The 25,631-nt window shown below is 36.7% G+C and overlaps 5 protein-coding genes across 7 annotated transcripts in view; 2 read left to right on the top strand and 3 right to left on the bottom strand.

The window, feature by feature from the left end:
- Window positions 1-1,838: 1,838 nt before the first annotated feature.
- Window positions 1,839-2,941, bottom strand: LOC111451583. Its single transcript, XM_023092054.1, has 4 exons — window positions 2,776-2,941; window positions 2,618-2,694; window positions 2,045-2,264; window positions 1,839-1,966 (listed from the first exon to the last, which is right to left on the bottom strand). Exons 1-4 carry the CDS (start codon window positions 2,939-2,941, stop codon window positions 1,839-1,841), a joined length of 591 nt encoding a protein of 196 aa, XP_022947822.1.
- Window positions 2,942-5,888: 2,947 nt separating this feature from the next.
- On the top strand, window positions 5,889-8,734 carry LOC111451474 (trans-cinnamate 4-monooxygenase). The gene is made up of 3 exons (XM_023091914.1): window positions 5,889-6,729; window positions 6,818-6,951; window positions 8,037-8,734. Exons 1-3 carry the CDS (start codon window positions 5,945-5,947, stop codon window positions 8,633-8,635), a joined length of 1,518 nt encoding a protein of 505 aa, XP_022947682.1. The 5' UTR covers window positions 5,889-5,944; the 3' UTR covers window positions 8,636-8,734.
- Window positions 8,735-13,701: 4,967 nt separating this feature from the next.
- On the top strand, window positions 13,702-15,827 carry LOC111451044 (aspartic proteinase NANA, chloroplast-like). Its single transcript, XM_023091291.1, has 2 exons — window positions 13,702-14,711; window positions 14,830-15,827. The coding sequence occupies exons 1-2, from the start codon at window positions 13,999-14,001 to the stop codon at window positions 15,671-15,673; spliced, it is 1,557 nt and encodes a 518-aa protein (XP_022947059.1). The 5' UTR covers window positions 13,702-13,998; the 3' UTR covers window positions 15,674-15,827.
- Window positions 15,828-17,441: 1,614 nt separating this feature from the next.
- LOC111451515 (probable GMP synthase [glutamine-hydrolyzing]) lies at window positions 17,442-19,101 on the bottom strand. 2 transcript variants are annotated; one of them, XM_023091974.1, is made up of 5 exons: window positions 18,575-19,101; window positions 18,424-18,494; window positions 18,259-18,342; window positions 18,040-18,175; window positions 17,442-17,954 (listed from the first exon to the last, which is right to left on the bottom strand). In XM_023091974.1, exons 1-5 carry the CDS (start codon window positions 19,004-19,006, stop codon window positions 17,628-17,630), a joined length of 1,050 nt encoding a protein of 349 aa, XP_022947742.1. In that variant the 5' UTR covers window positions 19,007-19,101; the 3' UTR covers window positions 17,442-17,627. The 2 variants fall into 2 exon arrangements, with proteins under 2 accessions (XP_022947742.1, XP_022947743.1); XM_023091975.1 differs by having other exon boundaries at window positions 18,424-18,481; window positions 18,577-19,098.
- A 3,105-nt stretch (window positions 19,102-22,206) lies between these two features.
- The window catches only part of LOC111451718, a 4,872-nt gene continuing 1,447 nt past the window's right edge, over window positions 22,207-25,631 (bottom strand). Inside the window, exons 1-5 of one of the 2 annotated variants that reach the window (XM_023092246.1) lie at window positions 24,939-25,317; window positions 24,705-24,839; window positions 24,577-24,614; window positions 24,396-24,462; window positions 22,207-22,744 (exon numbers count right to left, since the gene is read on the bottom strand). In XM_023092246.1, coding sequence (XP_022948014.1) covers window positions 22,388-22,744; window positions 24,396-24,462; window positions 24,577-24,614; window positions 24,705-24,839; window positions 24,939-25,127 — 786 coding nt within the window. In that variant the 5' untranslated portion in view covers window positions 25,128-25,317 and the 3' untranslated portion in view covers window positions 22,207-22,387. Of the gene's footprint in view, window positions 22,745-24,395; window positions 24,463-24,576; window positions 24,615-24,704; window positions 24,840-24,938; window positions 25,318-25,631 lie in introns of those variants that run through there. The other variant, XM_023092247.1, reaches the window with a different exon arrangement.

Genomic DNA, 25,631 nt, shown 5'->3' with positions numbered 1-25,631 from the left:
TATAGTTTTCATCTTTAAGACACAACCCTATACACCGTTCACACATTACTCCAAGTAACATACACACAATGACCTTAATACATTCATTATCGTTTGTTTAACTAGGGTTATGTCTTTAAAAACCTGTCGTCATAATGCATTGTAACATTTAATACATGCACAACATCTTAACATGGAACATCATCATATGAAGTCATTTCATCTTATTATTATGCATCATCATCATCATCATGTCGACATCATGTACAACATAACATCATCACATCATTATCTAACATCATCACATCATCATCTAACGTCATCACATCATTATCTAACATCATCATATAACATTATCACATCATCATCTAACGTCATCACATAACATTATCAATCACCATATGACACCATCACATCATCATCTAACGTCATCACGACATCACATAATATTATCAATCATCCTATAACATTATAACATCATTACATCATCATATAACATCATCGCATCATTATCTAACATTATTAAGTCATCATATTACATCATCACATCATCATACAACATCAACACATTATCATCTAACGTCATCACATCATCATATAACATAAAGCATAAATGACACGTGCAAGGGTCACTGGGCACGTGTCGTCATATATAAGACAAGTCTTCCGACCGAGCTGACAGTAATTGACATTTTTTTTCTCCGCCATTATTATTATTTATTTATTTATTTTCAAACGGACCTTTTAATTAAATTTAAATAATTTAACTAATGATAAATTCTTCGGATAGAACTATTTTCATTTTTCTTCGAATTAAATCTAATATGACAGTTTTGTTTTCTCGGTTAGTTTTGTTGTTCTGTTTCTTTAGAACTGTTGTTACATAATGGTTGTTGATGAGAGATAATTGGGAGTTAGAACGACAAGTGGAGAGGAGTGGGGAAAGTTTTTTTTTTTTACTTAAAATTCTCCTTTTTCTTTAACTTAATTATTTTTATTTATTTATTAATTTATTATTTTCTTTTGGGTTATTACATTAGTCTACTTCGAAAATTCACATCAATAATTATTATAATAAAAATTATATATATTTGGTATTTTTCAATTTTGTCTCTATTATTTAAATCATTTTTAATTTAATCTCTTATATATTTATTACCGTCGGTTAATAATATTTTTATTCTCCCTGAAATGACGTAATCCATGACAAAATAAGTTTATTATTAATGAAGATTAAAGCATAAGAATTTAAATTGAAAATTTTAAAATTCGAACGAAAAAAATATTCGAATTATTCAAATTAAGGTATATAAAAAGTGGGATGACTCGAAAAATCTAGTAAATATAATCTAACAGGTACAGTTAGTGAGTCGGGTTGATTATAAATGAAAATTTTATAGACTTTAAAATTAAATTGAATTAAATTAAACCGATATGAATTTATTATTAATTTTAAAAAATATTTTTTTTTTATTTTGGATACATACAAACATTTATTATTATTCTCCAATAACTTAAAAAAAAAATCATTTTTAACTATTTAGAATATTTTTTTTCCACACTATATATTGAATTTACAAATCTTAATAAATAAATAAATAAATATTTTACCGACTAACCTTTTATTTTTATTAAAAATAAAAATTTAAATAAATGGCCTACACAACAGTAAAGTTTGTTTAAATAAAAATTTAAATAAATAACCTAAAGAACCCGAACGGTTGAAAAGAACGTCGAAACTAAACCTTGAAACCATATTATTATTCCTTAATTAGCACAAACAAATAATATTAACTTTACATTAAAATACACGAAATAAACACACTCCATGTATTTATTTGTTTGTGATTTTGTCACCATTAAAAATAATAATTATACGATAAAATTGAGGCCAAAACGGGAATGATGACGGATAAAACCATGTTGTTTGGGACTTGAATTGGGCCGCCGCCGCTGGTGGTGGTGGGCACATCCTTGTATGAAAAGCCTGCACATTTTGGGGTTGTAAAATAGTCTAGAGAGAGTAAGAGAGCGATACGGAAGATTAGTCATTAGGGTCGAGTACCTGTTGAATTGGAGCATCGTTCATTGAGGAAGCTACGAAGGGTCCGTGTATCGAAGTTATTAGCGAACCAGAAGTCCCTCTTCACGTCGTCGATGCAGTCTAGCACGTCCATCGTGTGCTCCAAACACCCTCCTCTACAGTAACCTCTCATGTCTTCTTCGGCCACCTCTATCGTTATGTTCAACCATATTTGCTGCTGCTCCGTGCATGCTATTGATTTCTATACACCCCGAGGTCACCATCTCATTAAACTCGAACAAGACTTCGTTTTCAAGACTCTATCTTTACTCTAGAATTCAATTTAAGTCTACCATTAACAAATATTGTCGTCTTTGAACTTTCTCTCAAGGTTTTAGAACGTGTATGTTAAGGAGAGGTTTCCACGTCTTATCCATATACTTATAAAGAGATAAGGAGAGACTTTCACACCCTTATAAAGAATGTTTTGACCTTTCACTTCTGAGCTTAGTTCTACTAAGATACAGTAAAAAGTTTTGAATGTTTCGACGGAGAATCATATATTAAATAAATACAAATTTAAGAGTGGGAAAAATAAATTAGGAAAAGGTTTACATTGAACATGCACTCGACGGCGCTCCTCCACGCCTGAAATGGGCTCAGATTATCATTTCGCCGCGGCTCCGTCATATCTAATTTCGCCACAAAAAATAATAATAATAATAATAATAATCATAAAATTAAAAAAATAAAAAATAAAAAATAAAAATTACTTTCGGCATTTGCAGACGAGGAAATCGCGAGGAAAACAAGAAGGCAAGCAAAGGAGGCGAAACGGAGGTTGCTGAAGAAATGGAAATCCATTTTTGTGTTGAGAAGCTTCTGGATTTGGGAGTGCCGAGAACCGGAAGTACCAGTAAAAGGTATTAATACGGCCATTCTTAGAGCACTACTCGTAATTTTTTAGTATAAAGTTGAGGTTTAATTTAGAGAATATGCGCGACTAGTACGAGGAATAAGTTAACAAGACCATTTAATTTCTTTGGAAAAAACTAGGACGATGATTTTTCGATTTTAACGTTAAAACATTTTAATTTTTTGGACCATTGTGTCAAAATTTACATTTTAAATATCTTTCTTTTTCGTTAGCGTCTATGGTTTGGCCTAATCCCAAATCGGTTGCATCAGCATAGGCTTCATTTTTTTATACTATGTTTTGGTCAATAAAAGTCCTCTGTCTCGGGTTATGAATAGAGTTGGCACACTTAGTTTGATAATCGATGAGCTCACTTATAGAAGTAAACTTGATTGAGCTGACCCAATAAGGATACGACCCCTCACCCCTTAAGCTAAGGTGGGCACTCCGAAGTACGAGCCGATCTTAAAGAGATTCCAAGAGTTGAGCGTGTCAAGTAGCCAAAAATCTTAACCAACTAACTCTATAAAATAAAACGAAAGACATGTTACACAGCCTTGCCCTAATTTTTTCAGAGCTAGACGAGTGACTAATATCAAATATGTTGTGTCAATCACGTCACTAAACCATTGCCCAAGTACTTGCTGTTGCAGATGAAATAGAGGACAAAAGCAAATAGAATTAGGACATGGGATACGAAAACGTTGAACGAACGTTATTTCAAGAAATATGTACCACAGAAAGGATGAAACTTTTATTTTAATTAAAGAAACTTTTTGACACACTACATATCGGATAGCTTATTAAAATCTAAACTTTGAGGTATTTATCGTAAAATAGCTTCATTTTTCTAAAGGAAATAAATAAATAATAAATACCACTAATTGTCTTCGGTAAGTTACCTTTCAATCCCAACAACTCCATTTTCATTTTCTGATTAAAAAAAAAATAATAATAAAAATATTTAAGTATTATTTTTCCTTATTTTTCAGATTTATTGAATTTAATTTTTTGTGGCTCGCATATTTTTTTTTATTGAAATATGTATAATAATATAAAATTTATAATAAAAATAAAATTTTTAAATTAAAATTCATATATATCTAAATACAGTAAATATATATATTTTTTATTAATATATATTTAATATTTAAATCATAATTACATCCTAACTTGTTTAATATATTTATTAAAAAATAAACTTTATTTTTAATTTTGATTTCATATTGTGGGTTGGTTGGTGGCACTGGCAGGAGTATGACGTGGACATACCAAGTGGACAATTGAAAAGTAAAGATAACGGAGCGAGAGCAAACGCCGTGAAACACAAGTAGTTGAGAACTGGTGTGGGACGACATGGGGATTCGATGGGGTTTGGTCGTAAATGGCTGATGACGCTGCCGTCACTTTTAACGGAGTAGGTGAGCACAATAATTTGGAACATAAAGTGGTCGTCCGTCTACCCCCACTAATTCCATTTGTTCATACGGTTATTGTTAATTTATATTTTATTTTTATTTTAGTCTCTTAATTAATTAAATAATTTTCTGACTGAATATCACGTGACTAAAAAATATTAATTTATTTTAAGTTCCAATTTCCAACGTAATTATTTTCTTAATGTTTAAATATTAAATAATTTTAAAACGAAAATTAATTTTTTTTAAATTACGTACAAGAAATTTGGAAATGGAGAGACAAGCGAGTTGACACGTTACCAACCCCCGTTCTCGCAATTAATTAATTAATTAATTATTATTTGAAGAAAAAAAAAAAAAAAAAAAGTCGCATTTCTTACGAAATAAAAGTCAAGGAACCCATTTCGGACTTCTCCGGCTTACTTGGATTTTCATCCGTCAAATACATAACGGTCAAACCATACCCGTTGACTTTTTTCTTGTTTTTTATATTGATTTATTAATTTCAATGTTTTTTTTGTATAAATAAATTCCATAAATTTTTAGTTTGAATTCCCTCCAACAATATGTGATTTATTTTTATTTTATTTAAAAAAAAAGTATATAAATTGTATTAATTAATTTAATAAAATGTCCAAAATTTTCTCTAAAGTTCGGTGAGATTTAATCAAATCGAGTACTAGTCAAATGAAATAATATATTTTCCTTTTATCTCATTTTAAAATTATAATTAATTAATCATTATACCATTCCGTACACCATTTTAATTTATTGCTTTTATCACGATCAAACGTTCATTCGATTTATATTTTCGTTGCCACGTGTCAAAGTACCTCGACCACGAGGCTTGGTCGAAGGAACCATTCGTGTAAAATTTTAGAAAGTAAAAGTGTATAAATATAATTTTTATGTAATAAAAAAATAGTCATATATTGAATTATGAATTAATATTATCTACAGTAAAATACAATAAAATTACCCTGAAGAAGAAAAATTATCGAATGTGGGCGTTACCAACCATGTGTATCTACAACCGTAGACCATAACAAATGTGAGCCGGAAGATGGGAAAAGAGGAAGACGTGGCATGATCTTGGAAATTATGGGAAAAAGAAATCTGATGTCGGCAACAGGGGATAATGGCTGGTATGGGGCGCATTATCGCACCAACCCATCTCACCTAACCCTCTCCGCGACAAATTAAGAAATTTATTCCCTGTCCGTCTTAAATAATCTCTCTTTTTAGTAACAATATTAATTATTTATAATTATGTCCTAATTATTTTTAAATGCGAAGTTTAAATGAATTAAATTATTAATTAAAAAGTTATCCTTCTACAATTCATTTTTTAAGAATTATATTAAAATATATATTATCGCATTAAAAATTTAAAAATATAATTTTGTTAAAGTTGTTAACGCCGTTAGATCTAACGGCTGAGAGCTACTCTCCCTCAAACTTCGCCATAAGTCTTACCTAACTCGTACCGTCAGACATCGCCGTCTTCCCCAACGATTGAATTGAATATGCTTATAAAATCCCCAATGCTCTCTCAACCACTCTCATCAACCATCCACTAAACTTTCATTTCAATCAATCCTCTCCGCCATGGATCTCCTCCTCCTGGAGAAGACTCTAGTCGGTCTCTTCGTCGCGGTGGTTCTCGCCATCGCCATTTCCAAACTCCGAGGCAAGCGGTTCAAGCTTCCGCCAGGGCCATTGCCGGTGCCGATCTTTGGTAACTGGCTACAGGTCGGCGATGACTTGAATCACCGAAATCTGACGGATCTCGCCAAGAAATTTGGGGATATCTTCTTGCTTCGGATGGGACAGAGGAACCTTGTGGTGGTCTCCTCGCCGGAACTGGCTAAGGAGGTGCTCCATACTCAGGGAGTCGAATTTGGATCTAGAACCAGAAACGTTGTCTTCGATATCTTCACTGGAAAAGGTCAGGATATGGTTTTCACTGTCTATGGTGAGCACTGGAGGAAAATGAGACGGATAATGACGGTTCCGTTTTTCACTAACAAAGTGGTACAACAATACCGTTACGGATGGGAGTACGAGGCCGCAAGCGTTGTGGAGGACGTGAAGAAGAATCCAGAATCGGCGACGAGTGGAATCGTTCTCCGGAGGCGGTTACAGCTAATGATGTACAACAATATGTACAGGATTATGTTCGATAGAAGATTTGAGAGTGAGGACGATCCTCTGTTTCAGAAACTTAGGGCTCTGAACGGAGAGAGGAGCCGATTGGCGCAGAGCTTCGATTACAACTATGGCGATTTCATCCCGATTTTGAGGCCATTCTTGAGAGGTTATCTCAAAATCTGCAAGGAAGTTAAGGAAACAAGGCTCAAACTATTCAAGGACTATTTCGTCGAGGAGAGGAAGTGAGTTCAGAATCAACTCTAAATCGAAATCAATTTTATCTGTCTGTATTGTTAAATTCTTTTACTGAAAATCATGAACTACGAACAGGAAATTGGCGAACACAAAGAGCACATCAAACGAGGGATTGAAATGTGCAATTGATCACATATTGGATGCTCAACAGAAAGGAGAAATCAACGAAGACAATGTCCTTTACATTGTTGAGAACATCAATGTTGCAGGTACGTTTAAAAGTCTTACCTCTTTCTCCGCGTCTAGTTGTTGCTCACCGAGATTAGGCTACCACTATACAGTCAGTTGAAATATTTAGTAAATCTCAAGTAAACAAACTTAATAGTCACCGAACTTGTTAATTTTCTTTGATCAAATTGTATAGTTGAGATATATAATTCAACTCAAAATTTTTAGGTTTGAATTCAAATTTACATATTGAACTAGCAACAAATTTTGTTTTAATCTAACAGGTATTATAACTTCCTAAAGGTTAGGTCTAACTTTTAAATTTGTTTTCAATAACTCTAATCTATTCAATCTCCATAGTTGAAAATCCAGTGACTAAGTAAAGGATCCACTAGAAATTTATTAAATTTTAGGAACTAATTAATTACAAAATTTTAAACTTAAAGATTAGTCATTTAAACTAACAAGATTATACAAAGATCAGGAGGAGAAACTGAAGAAACCTACCAATTTTATTTAAACTTAAATAGATAAAAAATAAAAATTGGCATTGTCGTGTCTACGGTATTATTGTCTATTGCAATTGCAATACGACGCCTCATTTAATGTTAGGCCGACATCTAAGGTCTCTTGCTCGTGAAAGTACTGCTACATAATTGGGCCTTCTAGCTACTGTCCAAATAATAATAATAAATAAATAGTAAAAACAATAAAATAAATGACACACTTAGGTGGACGTATCCGTTTGTGTATCTGTAAACATGATTTGATTGATAGAACATATTTAGTTTCATTTTTCATCTTTCATTCTTTTTAATTTTTTTTTCTCTTTTCCATTTCATGTAGTAAGAACTAAATCCACTATTTCTAAGTAAGACAGAGGAGAAAGCTAATTGCGCCTAATAAATTATTTTTTGGCTTCGTATGGGAAGACAGGACGAATGGGCCATTTCTAGACATTTTGTCCTGTTAGGCGCTGTGTTCTTCAATGCATAAGAAGCCATTGCATTTTTCCATTTAAACCGTATAATATATATTTTTTATTATTGGAAAGTTGTGTTTTGATTTAAATCTAAGATAAGAAATTGATAATTGGAATAACGTTGTTATTGATTTGGGTTTACAGCTATCGAAACAACATTATGGTCCATTGAATGGGGCATTGCGGAGTTGGTAAACCACCCTGAGATTCAAAGGAAGTTGAGGAATGAGCTTGACACTGTACTTGGAGCTGATGTCCCGATCACTGAGCCCGACACCTACAAGCTGCCTTACCTGCAGGCTGTGATCAAGGAAACTCTCCGTCTTCGGATGGCCATCCCATTGCTTGTGCCGCATATGAACCTCCATGATGCGAAGCTTGGGGGTTACGACATTCCAGCTGAGAGCAAGATCTTAGTGAATGCCTGGTGGCTAGCCAACAACCCCGCCAACTGGAAGGACCCTGAAGTGTTCCGCCCTGAGAGGTTCTTGGAGGAGGAGTCGAAGGTTGAGGCCAACGGCAACGACTTCCGATACCTTCCCTTTGGCGTTGGTAGAAGAAGTTGCCCTGGCATCATCTTGGCTCTGCCAATCCTTGGCATTACAATTGGACGTTTGATTCAAAACTTCGAGCTGCTTCCTCCTCCTGGACACTCCAAGTTGGACACCTCAGAGAAAGGCGGCCAATTCAGCTTGCACATTTTGAAGCACTCCACCATTGTTGCCAAGCCAAGAGTGTTCTAAGCTTAAGCTTCAAATGTTTCTTGTTTTTACGCCCTCTTGAAATTACGTGTTGTATACACTTGGGGAAGATTTTGAATGTTCAAATGCTTTATTTTTATATCTTTTTCTTTGTCTAATAAATTTAAACTTCTTATATCAAATTTTCTTCAAAACTTCCACTAATCCTTAATGTTTAAATCCTTACATAAAAAATTTCCTTCCTATGAAATTTTTTTGGTAAACCGAAAGTAGAGTGGAATATAGGTTAAATTACAAGTTTAGTCTAAGTCTCTAAGCTTTTTACTTTCGTGTAAAAAAGTCTAATAGGTCTCTAACGTTGAATATTTCCAAGTTTTTATGTACGCGTAGGGGTATCTATTTCTTACAAAGTTGATTAATCAAGACTTTGGGAGACGTTCCATCCTAAATCACGACCTACCCAACCTAACATTCTCACCCTAGACTTAAGTCGATCCTACGGCTTATTCTTTATAGGGAGGAATCACACATTCATTCACCTGAGCTAGTGTACAGTTAACCATACGTGCAGCCACATATTCTCTACGGGGCGATAACATCCATCAAGCACTAAAAGTGTAGATACACAAATATCCCATCTACCGTCATAGTGTAATAACGTACTAGTAGCAGCAAAGCATAATATGGTATACAAGGTACAATCCAGAAATGTCTAGGTACATGTTATTCCAAACTAGTAACTTAGAATTTATTTAACTAGGATGCATGCATAACCAAGGAAATTCTACAAATATTGCTTACTAAATTTTTGTTTTTGTTTGCCTTCGTGAGTATGATTACTGGCCCGAAAAGTCCCAAAAAAATTCTGAACAAGCTAGTAGAGGAACCTAATTCACGAAAAAAGTTTATATAATGATTATATTTTTGAATTATCCATGAATCTCTATTATAATATTCAATTAATTACATAATTAACAAATAGTTTGGTAAGGAATGCTCGCATGGTAACATATTCTAGCGAACCGATATGACCTTTTCTTCTGGAATTTCTCATAGCCACACGCGTGTAGCAATGTGTCGAGGGAGAGGAGTATGTACAACTCTATTATCGGGTGCGCCGACGCATGGCTCTCTTACCCTCATGAACTGAGAGGAATTCGAGAGGTATGATCTTGTGAGTTTTTCTTCGGATTCGAGGCCTTGTCTTGCGAATCGAGGCCTGAAACTTTGATCTATTCATCTTGGGAAGGTCCTCCCACTAGTTTTGTGAAGAAACTTGGCTGGAAATGCAGAGATCGAGAGTATCTTCAAGAACAGTAGGGATGAGTAATGAACCTTCTTCCGATGCTCATAACTTGGTCTCTGATGGTGTTTAAAATTCACGAAAAATATAGAGACGTAGTTTGCATTACAATTTGCTGAAGAAATTAAATTGTTTTGATTCCAAAATCTAAAGTTGCGAAAATAAGAAAAATGAGGTGTGTTGCAATTTGCAGGAGGAGAGAGAAAACGTTGGCGTGCCACATGTCAACCGGCGGGAGGGAAGTCCCACACGGCTAGAATAGGGATACGTGTTGCTCGCTGCGTGGAGCAACACGTCCAGCGTTGAGCAGAGCAATGTGACTCTAACCAGAATGTGACACGCGTCATCTACAAACCCTAACCGATCCATGATCCGCGTACCGACCTGATCCGACTCACAACCCATCGACTCAACTGAGCAACATCACGACTCGATTTTTGAGACTTCGAAATTCGGTTCGTGACCAAGAAGACGAAACGAAAACAACCAAAAAGAAAAGAAAAGGAAAGAAAAGTAAAAGATAAAAATATCATGAAGTTTTGTTTCAAAATATTACATAGGGAACTACAAATATAAAATGAAATACAAAAGACTTCAAAAGACTGGAAGGGGACTGACGCACCGGAACGACCCTCTCTGTGACCGCACAGCTCTCGAACGCTCCTCCACTTCAACCGGTACTTGAAGAAAAAAGAGTAGAAAGGAATGAGGCTCTCATTGCGTCCTAAGTTTATCAGATTTCCACAGACTTCTCTTTGGCTCTAGGACATCTAATTCTGGTCTTAGCTCGGTAAGGCTTGCCCCTTGGAGTTTCTTTGGTTCTTCGTCCTTTCATTTAAACCCTAAGAGTTCCCTTATGCCAACTTGTGTTTGACCGGTCCTTGCGAGTAGCTAACTTGGCATGACTATGAGGCTATCTGGTGTCTTACCTAGGAAGTGAGATGCAACCCCCTAGTCCCATGGTAATCTCCCTCTGCTTGGGGAGGGCTACCCCCTTATCCCATTCAGCTAAATGGTTAGTTATGACATGAGTCTCACGTTTCCCATGCTAAAACAGTTATAGAGCAGTTGAGTCCTAATCAGGAACTCCCTGATCCCCCACGAAGCTATAACACCAATCACACACAAGTAACCTAAGGGTACTCTAGAGGTGGTTCGCATGTCATGTTAGTTTGTTAGGCTCCTAGGTGAAATGTTAGGTCTATACTGGGTGACTTGTCACTCTAACCACAAATCCCTAGACTTTATCGTACATGTGGGTCATGAAAATTAACTGAGTGTGCACACAACTATCATCCAACATCATCATACATAATTCATGCAAAGTAAACATACATACTCAATGGGGCGATAACATCTATCAACTCCCGGAGCGTAGAGTTTACAAGTTCCCGTCATCCTTTCAGCATGAATTAAACATACACATAAGTGAAAGCTTAAAACATAATTGCAACACTCGAATGATTCTCATAATACTTCACGTAATACATCCATACTCTTAACAATCAAATTACCTACGTTCAATCATGGAAAGGTACCACCTAAGGTAATCAAACTAGCATGCATGCACTCCAAGCGACTCCTACAAGTATTTCTTCCTAAAGTTCCATGTGGTGACTTGATTGACACGTGCCCTTCGTTTAGCGTTTCCACACAAATAGCGTGTCTAATTTTCTCCAATTAACTCCTATTTCATATAAAAATAGGGTTAGAATTGAAATCGGGAGGAAAATTGGGAAAATAGGAGTCGAATCAAACGAAAACAAGCTCCCACGCACCTCGGAAAGAGCCACATGCGCGTACGGATGCGCCTAAGGGAGGAGGACGCGCGTCCTGTGCTGCCACGTGGCGCGCTCAAGTTGGTCATCCGCTGACGAGTGCGTGGGTTCGAATCTGAGAGAGTGTGCTGAAAATCTGAATTTTCTTATGCTGACGCGTGGCAACAAGAAGCCGGGTCTCGCACGGGTCGTGGACTCGGGTAGCGTGCCGCCGGCCATTGAATCCTTCGCGATGCAAAGTATTTCTTTGATTTTCTTCTCCCATGGATGCTTGACACGGGCTCTTCTTCTCCGGCGATGTGCAGCCCCTTGTTCGGCTGACACGTGTCTGAGTCGTCGTCTTCCTCCTACGATTTGTAGAACACGATTACTTTTTCCATTTTCTTTGTATTTTCATATTTCTTTCTACGTAACTCGGATGAGCATGGTTCCTTCATGAGATTTGTAGAGCGTATATCCATTTTATGTAGATATTTTTCTTGTAATTTATTTCTAATGGCACGGATAATTATCTCAGTCCAAAGATGGCAAGAAACATCAATACCTACCAAATCTCGAAAGTTCAACTTAAAATAAAAATTAGATTTTAAATTTTCCATTAGGGCTCGAGTCTTACATTGCTCCAACCTGATCAAACCGAGTTGACTGACATGAATTGCTACCCAAATTGAACCGCTGACCCGTGACTGTAGAAACGCGCAACGCGCGATACTCGCGCGTGAAACCTACGAGTTTGCTTCTTTCTCACCGCATGGGAGCACATGTAGGCACGTGTACGTTGGTTTTTGGACCGTTTAACTTTCGTTTGCTCGATTCTTATCTCAATTCCAATTTTAACCATATTTTTATGTGATTTAGGACATACTTGAAAAATATCACATTTTTTGGACACCCAAACTGCGTAGAAACACTAAACGAAGGGCACATATCAATCATATATGTCACCCCCACAGACTTTAGGAAGAAATGTTGAATGCATATGAGTATGGATGCATTGAAATGTTATGCAAATGCAATCATGTTTTATGCTTATGCTATATATGTATGTGTTTAATTCATGCCGAAAGGAGGAATGAAATTTGTGAACTCTGAGCTTTGGGTATTGATGGATGTTATCGCCCCGTTGAACATATATGTTTATTTTGTATGAATTATGTATGTTGGTTCTAGATAATTAATGTTTGCACACTCGGTGAATTCTAATGAACTAGTAACATGCAAAGACTAGAGACTTGTGGTTAGGTTGACTAGTCACCGGTTTAAACCTAACCTTTTTCCTAGGAGCCTAATACACCACCATGGTTTACGAACCACTTTAGGAGTGTCTTTAGGGTGCTAGATGTGCTAACGGTTTCAATAGCTTCATGGGTGAACAAGGGTTTTTGATCAAAGCCCGACTAAACCTAGCCGTTTCGCATAGGAAACGAGAGACCCACATCATACAACACATTAGCCATACGAGATAAGGGAGGGGTTGCGTCCCCCAATGAGGGAGACTATTATGGATCTGGGAGGTTTTAGCTAGCCATCTAGGTAAGATGCCATATAGTCTCATAGAGTCATGCATGAGGTAGCGCCTCGTAGAGTGACACCAGTCATTCACAACTCAGCTTAAGAAACTCTCAGGGTTTATAAAGGAAAGAACAAAGAACCAAACTACCCAAATGGGTTAAGATTAGAACCCGACGTCCTAGAGCCTATGAGACGCCTATTGAAATATGTTAAGCCTAGAATGCGATGAGAGCCTACAAGTATAACTTTTATATTCGTCCTTGCTACATTTTCCTTTTTAGGTGCGTGATGCTACGGGTCAAGTGACGATGTGTTTGGAAAACATGGATTGTCACAAATGAAAGCATGTCTCGGGACATCATTCTAGTCTTTTTACTTTAAGAAGCATTCATATATTTTCAATGTCAAAACTGGTCACAATTTGGTTTTTTTGTATTGAAACTTCGTCCTTATGAAATAAATGCTTTTTTTTGGTCGATGTCTTTTCCGGGGTTTTCATGCATACACACTACACAACATTGTCATTTTGAATCACGACTCATTGTAAAAATTTGGGTCGGGACAAAATCGGTCTAAAGTACACAGTTTCACAAAATCAGGAGTAAAAAAATAGATGTAAAAAAATGATACCCATAAGACTAAAAAAACATAAGGAAAACATAAGGAAAACAGATTTAGAATAAATAGAAATAGAAAATGATGCTAAATTTAACGTTTTACGGTTAGGGTTTATAGATGTTCTTCCTCTTTTTAAGTCCGCCATTCTCATCTTCCTCCTTGCTTCATCTGTTTTCTCTGACAGGAACGGAGCAATGTCGCCGATTTCTCATCTTTTAATCCTTGTCTTCGTCTTCGTCTTCGTCTTCTTCTCTCCTCTCACCGTCGCAGTCGCCGATCAAAGCAACGCCAATAATCTCAAACAAGAAAGCGATGCCAATAATGAAGAACAAGAATTCGTGAGGCTAGATCTGATACACCGCCACCATCCGGAAGTGGTTAAAAGGATTGATGACGAAATTAAGGTGGATAGTGTCGAGGATCGCATCAAGGATATTCGCTATCACGATCAAAACCGCCTCCGAGCCATCTCCGCCCACCTGAATTGGACCAAAGTTGTGGAGAATGCGGAGGAGAAGGAGAAGGAGGTGTCGGGTTCGAATCTGTCGCAGACGCCAATAGGATTGAAAACATACCCCGGCGCTGATTTCGGTAGCGGTGAATTTTTCGTGCAATTGAAAGTCGGAACGCCGCCGCAGACGTTCACACTGATTGCAGATACCGGAAGTGACCTATTGTGGACGAAATGCAGATTCCGGCGGTGCAGGGGAGATTGCAGCCACCTCTCTCCGATGCATAAGATGCGTAACAAAATGAGAGGGAGATTCAGATACGCGCTTTATGCGAATCAGTCGTCTTCTTTCTCCCCAATCCCTTGTTCCTCCAAGCAGTGCATCGATGATTTCCCTGATCTCGGCGGCCAACCCGATTGTCCAACCCCTAACACCCCCTGTTCCTATACCTACAGGTATTAATCATTATTATTTTTTTTTTTTTAAATAAAATTTTTGGTGGGGACCATTATAACAATATATGGATGTTGGTTGGTTTGTTTTAAAAAATAAAAAAAATAAATAAAAATACAGCTACACAGGTGGGGAGCGTGCGAGTGGAATATTCGCAAACGAGACGGTAACGGTAAGACTAACAAACGGAAAAGAAAAGCAACTGAAGGACATTCTATTCGGCTGCACAGAAGAAGTTGAAGTCACCGACTTCATGAAGGGAGCCGATGGCCTCATTGGCTTAGGCTCTAGCATCTACTCCTTCGTCTACAAAGCCGCCGAAAACAACATCGGCGGCGGCTTCTCCTACTGCCTGGCCGACCACCACCGCAACACAACCGCCATTAGCTACTTCGTCTTCGGCACCCCTTCCCCCAAGACCTTCTCCGCCACCACCTCCTCTCCCATCGGCCCCCCCGCCACCACTAAACTCTTCACCGGCGGCCAATACAGCTGCTACTACGGCGTCCAACTGATCGGAATCTCGGTCGACGACCAGATCCTTAACATCCCCCGTCACGTCTGGAACATCAAGTCCGGGTGCGGCACCATCTTGGACACCGGCACCAGCCTGACGATGCTGACGGCACCGGCTCACGATGCGGTGATAGAAGCGATGGCTCCGAAGATCGCGAAATTCGGAAGAATGGAAAAGCAGAGGAACTTCGAACTTTGCTTCAATGACACTGAGTGGAATTTTGGTATGTCGCCGAAGCTTGGATTCCATTTCGAAGGCGGGGCGGTGTTCGAACCGCCGGATAGGAGCTACATCGTTTCGGCGTCATACCAATGTAGCTGTATTGCCATAACTTCTCTGCCATTTCCGTCAATCAATATCTTAGGGAATATTATTCAGCAAACTTACTTTTGGCAATTTGATTTACTTAAGGGATCCGTCACTTTTGCTCCCTCCGATTGCGCCTAGAACACTCCTCCTCTTTCTTTCATTCCTTTCTTCTTCTTCTTTTATTTTTATTTTTATTTTTTAAATGATTCAATTTCAACAAACATGGAGAGGGGGATTATTACTTTTTTATTTTTAAACAAAACACAAATGTATATTGCTTTACAATGAATTATATATATATATATACATATACATATACATATACATATATGTGTATATCTTCCTATGTTCTTTCTAACCTAACCCCTCTACACCCTTATTCACATTCATGATGTTATAATTATTCATTAATGCCAATCGTATTATCTTGGTACTGCAATTATATATTTTAATGTATTATTAACTATTACATGTCATTAATAAAAACTTAAAGTTTAAAATTTTAAGAATATTTATATGTATATATGCTAACGCAATAGCATCCAGATGTCAATTTGATTGAGATTAGGCTTTTTTAGTTACCTTGAGTTGATAGATGTTATGTTGATGCAACTATGATGATGAAATCATCAGCTATGCAAGTTGTTCTGACATAAGTTACAACAATTGCTTCTTCCTTTCATCACACTTGAGCGGCACGAGGCTAGTTGGATAATGCTCCAAACTCGTATTTAATGTATTTTGGTTCTCCGTCCTTTCATTTAAACACCTGAGAATTCCTTATGTCGAGCTGTGAATGACTGATGTCCCTCTACGAGACGCTACCTTATGTATGGCTCTATGAGACTATATGACATTTTACGTAGGGGTGAGTTGAAACCTCCCAAGTCTGTAATAGGCCCCTTCATTGGGGGTAGGACCCCTCTCTTATCTCATGCAGCTAATGGGTTGTACGATGTGGGTCTCTCTTTCTCCATGCAAAATGGTCTAGATTCAGTCGGGTTTTGATTAGAAACCCCTATTCCCCCACGAAGTTGTTGACACTGTTCACACATCTAGCAGCCTAAGAACACTCCTAAGGTGGTTCGTATGTCATGGTGGTCTGTTAGGCTTCTGTAGTAAAGGTTAAGTCTAAATTTAGTGACTAGTCACCCTAACCACAAATCTCTAGTCTTAACATAATACTAGATCAAGAAAATTAACACTGTGTGCACACAACCATTAGTACTTCCTGCGTGCATGACAAATGACAAGTTGTGAGCTTCCATCTATATCTCTTTCCTTAGCTCTTCTATTGCCGGGAAACATAGGTGTCCTTGGCACAATAGTCCTTCATATGAAGAATTCAAGAATCCGTTTACTGGACTCTCGGCTAGTTGGCTTACGATTTTCAATAGGTTAGGGTCCTCTCGTTGGGAGTCAATAATTCTCAGCCTAAGTGTGGGTTGTACTGTGACTCGGGCCAACTGTGCTATGACTCCTTCAGTCACTACAATTATGATGGCTCGCTCGAAGTCTTTTTATACCCTTACATCTCTCATAATGGAGGCCAACGAGTGGGTTGTCTTTTTACTTAGGGCATCTGCGACCATATTTTCTTTTTCAGGGTGGTACTGGATATCTACGTCGTAGTTCTTCACCAGTTCTAATCATCTTCTTTGTCTCAGTTCAACTATTTCTGGGTGAAGAAATATTTTAAACTCTCGTGTTTGTAAAAATTTGAATTTTCTCTCTATATAGATAGTGTCACCAAATTTTTAGTGCAAACACTACGATGGCCAACTCTAAGTCATAGGTAGGGTAGTTCTTTTCATATTCTTTTAACTACGACCGCTAATTCTATTCAGATTTGAATATCTGATAACTTAATCGAGAATATAAAATGCTAAATAAGACTAAAAATAATACAATTTGAAATTAGGATGGATGAGATGGGAATTTACAAAAGCAAAGTGACCAACAACACACGACATTCTCACTTCACTTTGAAACCTCAAATCATTTTTCTCTTTCTTTTCTATTCATACAAACATTTTCACACAAAAAACATAAAATAAAAACAGTTATATAGTTAATTATCAACCACCCAATTCTACACAGCTTCCGAGCCTGCCGCACCTGTCGCCGTCTCCTCCACTTCCGCCGGTGGAGCGCGGCGGCCGGCGGCGATTAATGTGCAGTGCAGGTGCCTGTGGCAGGTGGTGAGATGGTCGTTGGTCAGACCGGCGGCTTGCATGAAGGAATGGACCACGGTCGGACCGACAGACCGGAATCCTCGCCGGATCATGTCTTTGCTTATGGTGTCTGATTTTGATGTCTTGACCGGGATTTTGTGGCCGGATTTGTAGTGCGGTGAGAATGGGTTGTTGTTCATAAACCCCCAAATGTATTTCTCCAGTGACCCAAATTCCTTCTTAATCTAAAAATTAAACAAATCACCCACTAATTAATTAATTCATTCATGTTTGGAAAAGGAAGAACATATTAATTATTCATTTAACTACCTCCAGGATCCGGATTGCGTTGTCGACCACTCCTCGGACTCTGTTTATGTCCATTCCATACTCTGAGCTGATTGAAACCATCTGTCTGTCGGAAAAATTCGCCACCACTTCTGCATCGAAATCTGAAAATGCATTTCTGGGCGAAGATGAAAACTCTAAATCAGTGAATTACAGACCAACCCACAATCTTAAACGGATCGATTAAGGTTGTTTTTGCACCTGAAATCTTGTCGTTTCTTCAAAATTGAAGTCCAATCCGAACCCACTTGGGCCACACTCAGAACCAGCAGTTCAAACAGTGCTCTGTTTTCAAATTTAAGCTTCAGTGCTTAAAACAATGGAGGAGAGAGAAACAGGGAAGAGGAGAGAGAGAGAGAAGCTCACTGGTCATCATGAACAGGGACGCCCCATTCTTGGTCATGATAGGCCACATAAATGGGATCTGACAAGGAAAATTTTAATTTATGAATATAAAAAAACAGGGGAGATTTAAAAAATAAATAAAGAAATAAAGAAACAGGGGAGATTGAAGGGTACCTGAGTTGGGAGTGATGAAGCTGCATCTTCTATCTTCAACAACGCCTTTAATTTTAGAATCAAAGGGAACAATTTTCTCAAACCGGGCGGATTTAGACCGTCCATAATGGGCAATTCTCATCTTCCTCTGCGCCTGCTGCAGCGCCACCTGTTCTCTTCTCACGGCGGCGATGCTCCCCGGCGACGCGACTTCAGCAGCATTATCAGAAACCACATTCCCATTTCCCCCAAGCTTGAAGCTTTTGGATTTCTTCGTATCCAAGGCAGGGCGGGGGCGAGACAGAGAGCCGCCGTTAGCGGCGACCGGAAGGAGAATGCTGTCAGAGGTGGAGGTGAGGTTGGGGGTGGGGGAAGGGTGTTTGTTAAGGGAATTACGGCGGTGGAGGAGGCGATTGGAAGTGGATTCCAAGGCTTGGTCTGAACGACACATCGTTTTTGGTTGTGTTTTGGGGAAGAGAGAGAAAGAGAAAGAGGAAGAGAGAGAGAGAGGAAGAAATGGGAGTTAGAGAAGAAGAGGGAAAGAGAGGCATTTTATAAAGGAAATTTGGAAGAGCCACGAGGATGACAACCTAATTTATATTTTTTTAATTAATTTTACCATTTCCAGCTCTCTATCGTTATCTACTTCCAATAATCAATAAATTCAAGTAACAACAAGTAGTAAGTAAATTATCGTATTCACGTGAATTACAAACAAACGGAACGAAAAAAAATTATTTATTTGTACATATAAATTCCAATCGCATTAATTCCAACCTATTTGATTATTATTAAATTCACATGTACTTTCTCATTTGCGAAATCGACAAATTTAGGACCACGTTCTAAAGTAACATTTTTTTAGTGAATCGTCTTTTCAGTAATGCAAGAACCAGTAGTTAATTGTGTAATTCTCATACTATTCTTAATGTTAATTGTCTTCTCTAAATTCTAATCCTCTTTTTTTATTTCGCATTTAATATTTTACTTTTTTTTTTTTTTTTTGTCTCTTTTTTATTATATTTTAAAATTATAACTATTTTCTTTACTGTAAAATAGTGTTAAAATTTTAATTTATTGAATATGAATTTCCTATGGTTTGCAACTAAGTCATAAATTTTCCAAGAAATAATTCACAAAATTATTATTGTTTCAATTAATTCAACTATGATGGATTGTTACTCAAAACTAACTAAGTTCAATAATTACTGAAATACATTATTTGATTATTTATAAGAATATTAATGTGAAAAAGTATATAATATATTTATATTTTAATTATATAGTAAAGTCTTTTAAAAGGTAAATTTGTGAGTTTGAATAGGTAGATAAACCCATGATATAATTCTTACTTTTTTTAAAAAGTTTTTTTTTTAATTTAAAAGGAAAAGTTATCCCTAACAAAAATAAAAATGCTCATAAATTTTTTTAAAATATATATTTTTTATTTCTAACAAAATAAATAAATAAAAATACTCGTAAATTTTTTAAAAATATTTTTTCTAATTTAAAACGAAAAGTTATCATTCCTATAAATTATTTAGTTAGCAAGTATATTTTATATTTTATTTTACTTTTAAAATTTAATTAGTAGTATATTTTTAAAAAATAATTAGTAATATATTTTTTCTTATTCTTAACAAAATTTCAAACAACGCGTAATTACACGTGGAGAGAGATGAGTGGATGTTGCAACAACATTACACGATCCTCTCCAATAATATTCCCCTATTTATTTGGAATAATTTTTTTAACTTGAAAAAAAAATATGATTTTTTTTTAAATATAAAAAATGTAAATGTGTCAGCTTTTTATTGCATACGGTGAGACAATCCATGTGAGTGTAACCGACTGCTTTGATGATTATAATTATTAATTAATAGTTTAAATTAGTTTTTAAAATATAAAAATTAAACCGTGCCGGTTTGTGGCTCCCTTACAACCTAAAGCTACACCCAATTATTTCATTTTCCTTATTTATTAATTATTTCAAATCCTATAATTATGCATATCTAACTTTTATATCTTTTTTAATTCACCGTTCTTTTCGTTCAAATATTTTTTAATATATATATTTTTAAATATCATCTCAAATATGACGTAACATATTAATTTTTTTTATTAATTGTATAATAAAAAATTGAGTCATTGACTTTAAAGTTACAATTAATAGTTTATTCACTAAATTATATTAAATCAACTTGGGATCCTTTACTATATATATATAATACTAATATTTTAATTAATTTATTTTATAGTTGTTATAATGGCCATATAAGGTTTAAGTTGGGAAAATTTTGAGGTTATTTTTACCAAACAAAGAGGAAGAACAATTATTTTGAAATTTATAAAATTTCAAAGAAAATTTAAATTTATTAAGATGAGTTGAAAGAGAGGAAAAAGGCTAGCATAGAGAGTGCTAGCCTGCTTGTCATCCATGGGAGGTAGTTGACAAACCCATCCCACAAGCCATAGAATCACCCAAAGTCGAGGGCACTACTCCTGTCGTACCAACTTTGCTGATTACCTGTATAACCAATGCCTCTTATAAGTCAGATCCTCCGTATAGGGTAGCCCAACAAACTCTCTTGCTCATGTCACACAAACCCTTATCAGCCTCATGCATGACTCAACAGTACCAAACCGAAGCGAAAAGGGGTGTGGAGGCTCCTCGACGCCCATCGTCTACTACCAACCTACGTGATACCCTTTATTCCTTTTGGGCTTATCGTGGCGGTCATCTACGTCTTTAGGGCGGTTTGGCAATCTTGACGAAGTTCCACATCTCCAAGTAATATGATTCTAACGTCTGAGTCTGGATCGTTCAGGAGCACGAGGTCCACCCTCTATTCGTTTCTCATGAATCTATAGCGCTCTTCTTCTAGAAGTGTTTCGTCCTATGTCATATACTAACCAAACTATCTTACACACCCTAGTTTAAGGTCATTCCTATTGCTAATCCTCTGTAGAGATAGTCACACATTCATACACAAACAAATACTCAACTAGGTGATAACATCTATCAAGCACCCAGAGCACAAATTTCACAAAATCTCATCCTCCAATACAACATGATATCTGGAGTAGCAGTATAAAACGACACTATACGACAAATGAAGTCTAACACATCCATTTTTGCATACCAAAGCATATAATTGCACATTTATACCATATTCTTAGGTATAAGTCATGCTACACTATCCATAGAGACGATTTTTCTATCGTGCATGCAAATCCAGGTGATCTCTACCATTATTATTTCCAACAAATCCATGTTATTTTAATTGAAATCGATACATTACTCATAAAATAATAAGATTTGAAGTTCAATGGTAACAATTCTGTATAAGTTGAATTTTGGGGGGGGAAAAACATTAAAGTCTAGCTCTAATTGTATTAGTAGAAGAAAATTGTAAAAAACAAATGAAAAATCAACACAAACCAAGACTTTGCAGTTCCGCAACTAAGCAATCCAAACATAAACTTCATAAGACCAAACAATTCAGACGCCCAAACACCGATTTCATAACTAAATAACTCAATGAATCCAATTAAATAACAACTGAGAACGATTTATTTTCTAATTTTGAAGAAGACCAAGAAACTTGGGACTCATCACTAGAGAGAGAGAAAAGCTTTTAAATCCGAAGGTAGCTTGTACTAACTTATATATTAAGATTCCTATAATGTAATTTCCTCAAATCATAGTCCACTGGTCGAGTCTCATGCCGTGGCTTTACATAAATTTTTCATTAAATTATCGTATTCGAGTTTAAATTTGACACAGAAGACTTGTACAGAAACAGTTTATTTGTGAGATCAATATTATAAATCACAATAATGTGTTAGTTATCAGACTAACCGTGAAACCCAACAAAGCTCCAGCTGCAACTTCAATCTCAGTGTGGCCTATTGATTCTTTGAATGACTTCCATTCACTACCCTCCCTTCTTGACCCTTCTTCCACATCAGTTGCTAAGCTCGACGATGCGATATCCTCCTCCTTTAATGGACTCAGTACCGTCAAGGGCCTGGTTCCTTCCTCAGATAACAGGGGACTGCTGCTCTCGAGTTGCGAGTCGACTCGACGATCCTGATCTTCATAGGAAAAGGATGAGTTCACAGGTGTCTTTGTTTGCAATAGTGTGTTGATTGCTTTAGCATGTTTTCCTACTTCTCTCCTGACTCCCTGCAAAACAAGAAATTTCGTTGTGATTACTCTTACAAAAGTATCGACCGTGATCATTGGAGGACAATACAAAAGTATCGACCGTGAACCGTAAATGACTGATAGAGTGGGAGCTCGTCCCACCTGAGGGACTTCCACCCTACCAACCTCCAAACCTCTAGGCTAGAAGGTAACTGACTAAGATAATCGGCAACAAATACTAAAATAAAACAGAAAAAGGGAACTTTTGCCAAAGATCTCTATAAGCTTACAAACTCCAGCTGGTCTGATTAACAATGATCAAGAAGCTGGTGTTCAACTCAAAGCCAATAACAACTTTGTCCTCCTTTCCAAAAGCCTTCCACTTGAAGGATGTCAAGCAAGGGAATGCCAATCAGGTTTATCATAAATTTTCTCAAGATTCAATTTAAAAATCACCCCCTTTTGTTTCTTCTTTAGGAATCATCGACCAGTTTTTTTGCCATTCAGATGAGGTCTATGATTTGCCACAGCCAACAGAAGTAGATTAGACAGCGGGGGAGAAACATTTAAGCCTGTCCGTTAGAACCTCATCAATTATCTAATAAACTGTAGAACTGAGGTTACTGGGTCTAAACTCTAAACTTTCTAACTGTTATGTATTGCATGCGTATATATATACACATACATCCAGACATATTTCCAACGACCAAACTACTAATTCATTTCCATCGAGACTGCAACTTCCCATTCTTCGATACCACCGGAAAGAACCTTGTGCGCATCAATGATCAGAGAAAAAGTCCAGGAAGGATAAAATATATCATAATACACAATAATTGTAAGTGCAGATCAAATACTCTTGCAATGGGGTCAAACTCCAAGCTAAGTACTTAATATTCGCTTATATTATATATCGGTTAATAATTACGATCATCCACCTACCTTATTCAGTAATTGAGTTTTGCCTTCGTCTGATCATGTAATATAGCTATAATTGATTAGCATGGTATCCGAAACAACATGAATGAGACTGCAACATGAAACATAGAATTGAAGAAGACTAAAACAAGCCAAAAGGAAAAGAAGATACTTTCACAGTATAACAACAGTCCAATTCAAAACTAATTTAGCTATTGCTCAAAAAGATATCAAAAGAAGCTTAGCCTATTCTACGATTCTCAATTGAATTTGTGATGTACATAAGGCTATTGTCAAATTGAGCATAGCACAACTACTAAAAAGATGTGCCCTCGACCAAGAGATCAAGAGGTTCGAATTCCCCATTCCGCTTATTTGAACTCTAAAAATAAAAACTTCAGTACAGGGTATTGACCTGCTTTACTTCGTTCGATTCGTCACACTTGTTCATAAGTATTGATTTTTTTTAGGATCTATATCCATTATTTACCCAATAAAATTGGTCGTTGGATGTCCTCCAGATAAATTCAAAGATACAGAACACAAAGGAGATATATGAGTCCACATGGTAAAATTATGAGATCCGTTTGTCTTTCCATCGATGTTCCTCATCAATAGAAGTTCATATTAACTTACTTAGCAGAGCACAATAGAAAATGGGGAAAACATCACCATTAATCCGCAGAAGGATGCCAGGAAAAGAGACGGGAAGATTATTAACAAGTAGAACGTGCGCTAAACAAGAAAGAAGAAGAAGAGCCTTCGTACTTGCCTGAGCATCATACATAATAAGGGATGCGTAAATTACAGTTATGCCAAAAATTGAATCTGCAAGACCCCTGCGATTATATTCTTAAGTAATGTCATGAAAAGTTATTCTGAAAAAACAGGAAAATAACTTCTTAGAAACGAAAGCCAATCAACAAAGAAACGCATATTGAGTAGCGGATTACCTCTCAACGCCGATAATAGTGGCAGCGGCGACCACCGCCTGAAACACATGGCATAACAACAGCAGCGACGGTGGTGATTATATTAACGAAAGAATTCAGAACATACAAAGCAAATAGAGGCTACTAACAGAGGAGTGAGTAGAAGGGAAGCCTCCAGCTCCAAAAGCAGTTCTAAAGTTGAACTCTCTGCCATAAAAAAGAACAGAAGTGAAAGGCTTCGCGAGTTGCCCAATCGCAGCGGACACGCCGGCGGCAACTAAGACCTAGAAAACAAATTAAGCCAAATTGAAGACAAAATTCATCCATTAAGAACATGAAAGAGACGAAATTATCGATACAGAGTGAGAAGAAGGCACGATTACCTTGTTGTGGCTGAGTTGAATGAATTCGTCAAGCAATTGAGCTCTAGGAGCGGTGGATTTCGAAGGAGAAGAGCTTGATTTTGCGAGACGAATGTAAGAGTGGAGGAGGCGATTGCAATGGTGATTAATCAGCCGAGTATGAGGGGGAAAGGGAAGGGCAGTGGCGGAGGTCCACCATGGCAGTGACATTCCGTTTGCAACGGCAAGAAGAAAGGTGAGGGGAAGAAGTTTGAAGGTTAAGCTCAGAGGGCAGCGGCCATTGTTAATCTGTTTCCACCCACTTCCTTCTTAACCACCACTCTCCAACTCCTTTATCATCTCCGTCGGAACCCAAGGGAAGTGAAGCGACTTTTACTCGTTTTTTTCTGAAGTAGGGTTAAGGGATTTTTTGACCGAACAGTTTGGTTGGTTAATAAGTTAACCCAACACAAAACTTTTCCCAACTCAACCCAATTCAATCTCGATCGCTATTATTTAGATACAATCTAACCTAAAACATATTAAAATTTTGTAAACAAACACAAATCAATTTATAATTAAAAAATAAAATTAAAAAATAAAGAACAAAAATTCTAATATATTAACGTATTTCATGATAAAATTAGAGACAACTAAATACTAATATTTTTTTAGAATAAGATGATAGTAACAAAAATATAAGGATAGATGATTGAAATTAAATAATTTAGGGTA

This window comes from Cucurbita moschata, unplaced genomic scaffold (genome assembly GCF_002738365.1).
Source record: "Cucurbita moschata cultivar Rifu unplaced genomic scaffold, Cmos_1.0 Cmo_Scf00013, whole genome shotgun sequence".
NCBI classification, from domain to species: domain Eukaryota; kingdom Viridiplantae; phylum Streptophyta; class Magnoliopsida; order Cucurbitales; family Cucurbitaceae; genus Cucurbita; species Cucurbita moschata.
Note: the sequence above shows the minus strand (reverse complement) of the source record. Positions and strands in the feature narration are given on the sequence as shown.

Coding starts and splice junctions, on each gene's coding strand:
- LOC111451583 (XM_023092054.1), bottom strand. CDS start 2,941: ATGGCCGTATTAATACCTTTTACTGGTACTTCCGGTTCTCGGCACTCC. Junction 2,695..2,775: donor CTCGTCTGCAAATGCCGAAA/GTAATTTTTATT, acceptor TGGCGAAATTAG/ATATGACGGAGCCGCGGCGA. Junction 1,967..2,044: donor ACGATGCTCCAATTCAACAG/GTACTCGACCCT, acceptor CAAAATGTGCAG/GCTTTTCATACAAGGATGTG.
- LOC111451474 (XM_023091914.1), top strand. CDS start 5,945: ATGGATCTCCTCCTCCTGGAGAAGACTCTAGTCGGTCTCTTCGTCGCG. Junction 6,730..6,817: donor TATTTCGTCGAGGAGAGGAA/GTGAGTTCAGAA, acceptor AACTACGAACAG/GAAATTGGCGAACACAAAGA. Junction 6,952..8,036: donor TGAGAACATCAATGTTGCAG/GTACGTTTAAAA, acceptor TTGGGTTTACAG/CTATCGAAACAACATTATGG.
- LOC111451044 (XM_023091291.1), top strand. CDS start 13,999: ATGTCGCCGATTTCTCATCTTTTAATCCTTGTCTTCGTCTTCGTCTTC. Junction 14,712..14,829: donor CCCTGTTCCTATACCTACAG/GTATTAATCATT, acceptor ATAAAAATACAG/CTACACAGGTGGGGAGCGTG.
- LOC111451515 (XM_023091974.1), bottom strand. CDS start 19,006: ATGTGTCGTTCAGACCAAGCCTTGGAATCCACTTCCAATCGCCTCCTC. Junction 18,495..18,574: donor TCATCACTCCCAACTCAGGT/ACCCTTCAATCT, acceptor CATAAATTAAAA/TTTTCCTTGTCAGATCCCAT. Junction 17,955..18,039: donor ACGCAATCCGGATCCTGGAG/GTAGTTAAATGA, acceptor TTTAATTTTTAG/ATTAAGAAGGAATTTGGGTC.